The sequence below is a fragment of the Nicotiana attenuata genome, unplaced genomic scaffold (genome assembly GCF_001879085.1).
Source record: "Nicotiana attenuata strain UT unplaced genomic scaffold, NIATTr2, whole genome shotgun sequence".
NCBI lineage: Eukaryota > Viridiplantae > Streptophyta > Magnoliopsida > Solanales > Solanaceae > Nicotiana > Nicotiana attenuata.
Window position 1 is genome coordinate 539,259 of NW_017670395.1, and position 2,500 is coordinate 541,758.

Below are 2,500 nucleotides of genomic sequence, written 5' to 3' on the forward strand. Positions count from 1 at the left end.
CTATAGCAATGGGAGGGCCCCAGCAGAGAGAAAAGTCAAGATAACGAGCGCTCCTCCCGCCAAGCGGGCGACAGGAGCAGCGGGCAAGTGCTTGGTAAGCCAACAGCCCAGTGAACCGGGCGGGGCACTCGAAGAAAGGGGGGCACACTGAGCAAGTACGAGAAATTGGCCCCGCTCCGCTTTCTTAAAAGCAAGGACCACTACGGGAGGTCAAACCAAGGATCTATGGAAGTGGGGGCTCGTCCCCGGTCAATATTGGATCAAACAATAGGGGGCCATAGCACTGACCTCTTTTTTTATTGATTCAATACAATAGGGGAAAAGATCGTACAGTTCCCTACAGAGACAAACTCTCAACGGATCCTCCGCGCGTTGGGAATACCTCTTCCGTGCGTCTTTCTTGTGGCGGGAACAGAACAACAGGGAAAGACTCGGTCTAGGGCGAGCTTTATTTATTTAAGAGAGAATCGGGAGTGAATCGAATTCTGTTTCCATTCTTTGGGGGTTTGCGGGCCCCTCTCGAACTTTTCTACGTTGAGAAGGGGGAAGGAGTCTAAATCAATGGACATTAATGAACCATCATTGATGGACGTTGCACATGACATGATCAATTCGACTCAAGGTCCGGCGCTAATACAAGTTGCTTACTTTCCTAGTAGCGAAGGAAAGGGCAGAGCTTTTTTCGTAGTAACAGTGGGCGGGTCTCATGAGATCTATGCGGGACGTCGGAATCAAACGAAGGTCGAAGGACCATTCAATTCATCAAGGGGCATAGCGACGCCCTCACCCGGCGCCATTTCCGGACCTAGCGGCAGACGGGCGGGCCGTGCCTGAATTCAGACCGGACCAGACTTTTCTTTGTTTGAGCTGGTCCCAAGCACGCAGACCGAAGATCTCACTTGTCGTAGACAAGTACGTAGAGATCTTCGTGGGACCGTGGAGGGAGTCTCAATCGATCTTTTCTATGATTCCTTATCACGCAACACATGGAGATCTTTCCATTGATAGATCAGAGGGTCCCCCCTTGAACAAATTCTTAAAGGTTAGGTTACTATCTGCTTCTACGGAAGAGGTTTACTTTGTACCGCCCGTAGGTCATATAGATCGGAATCCGGAGCGATAAGAACGAAAGGGTTGGCGTGGCCACAACTACAACTACTGGCGCTTCAAATTAGATTCTAAGGGCGCTATTGAAAGCATTTTTTTAGGTCTTGTAATAGGGAGGTGTAAGCCTCGAAAGCCTTTGGTACTTCTGTAGGGTCGGACGGCTTTCTTTGCCCCAGCTTGGCGAGTCGCATCCCCGCACAACGACATTCTTTGTTTGTGTGCCCCTTACCGTTCTCGCTCAGTCTTTCAACGATTAGGAAGGCAGTCATAGAAACGAAGCCTATCGCCACGCTGACCATCAAATACGAGATTGGGCCCCTTCTCAAAGATTTGATGGAATGGCCTACCCCACCTAAGAGCGCTTATGTCATAGGGGAACTCATGGCTGGAAACAATCCTTATGGTTTGTTTTGATATCCGGTAGGAATATAAAAAAAAAAGTCCAGGTTGGTTGGTGAGCCTAGTGATAGGAGACTATCTAGCTTGGTTCGGAGAGCACTTGTTGGGTTAAATATTTATTTGTTGCTAAATGTTACGGCCTAAATGCTGAACTATTGACCCTACTTGTTCGGATGGGTGTTCACCCCAAAGTGTTCCCGGACCGCATGCATACATCCGTAAGTAACTTAGTGCAACATGGAAAATTTCATTGAGAGGAATCAGCAAAGAAAAGAAAAACGGGTCAACAACATCAACATGTGTATTTGAGAGATTGTCCTCGGGCTGAGGAGTGTCCACATGAGTTCGTTGAGGTGTTTACACAGGCCTGTGGTCCTCTTTTATATTCTGTCGAGAGTTCGGATTGCTCCACCTAAGTAGAACGAAAAGAAGGAATTGGAAAAGAAAAGGGGGAGCTATTGTGAAGCCTAGAAAGGCGGAAGCGGAAAATCGCTTATACCGAGTTCCCCAACAGCAGCTTAGCTTAGTAGCAACACTCTTTCTACTGGCGTGGCGCTGCTGGATGCTTCTGATCAATAGAAGACGAAGAGGAGGAAAAAAAAAGCTTATGATGAGCATCTATTTGAGTCGATCATTTCCAAGATCTAATTCCAGTTTTTTCTTATGTAGTGGAAACGCCTTACAATCTGAAGTTTTACGCTTAAGGGAAGAAATGTTCTTGGTGGATGCAGGACTTGGGACCCCCAGAATTTGTATGCAAGATGAGCCTACAGGAGTGCCAATCAACCGAGCCACCAGGTTTGAGAATAAGGTGGGATTCCTGGATCTAGTGGCCGGTGAATCACTGATCAAAGAGCAGATTTTAGAGAGATTCTTCATCGATCTAGTGGCCGGTGAATCACTGATCAAAGAGCGAGCAGCCGCCAGGTTTAATGATTTGGTGGGATCTACAGATGTAGTGGCTGGTGAACCGCTTCTTCTTCTTCCACGAAGA

At 47.7% G+C, this 2,500-nt stretch overlaps 1 protein-coding gene across 1 annotated transcript in view; it reads left to right on the forward strand.

Moving 5' to 3' along the window:
* Window positions 1-1,441: 1,441 nt before the first annotated feature.
* LOC109238824 (ribosomal protein S1, mitochondrial-like) overlaps window positions 1,442-2,500 on the forward strand; it is a 1,804-nt gene continuing 745 nt past the window's right edge. The window contains exon 1 of the mRNA XM_019405307.1: window positions 1,442-2,500. This exon is cut by the window's right edge and continues 745 nt beyond it. Within this exon, the coding sequence (XP_019260852.1) occupies window positions 2,069-2,500 (432 nt within the window). The 5' untranslated portion in view covers window positions 1,442-2,068.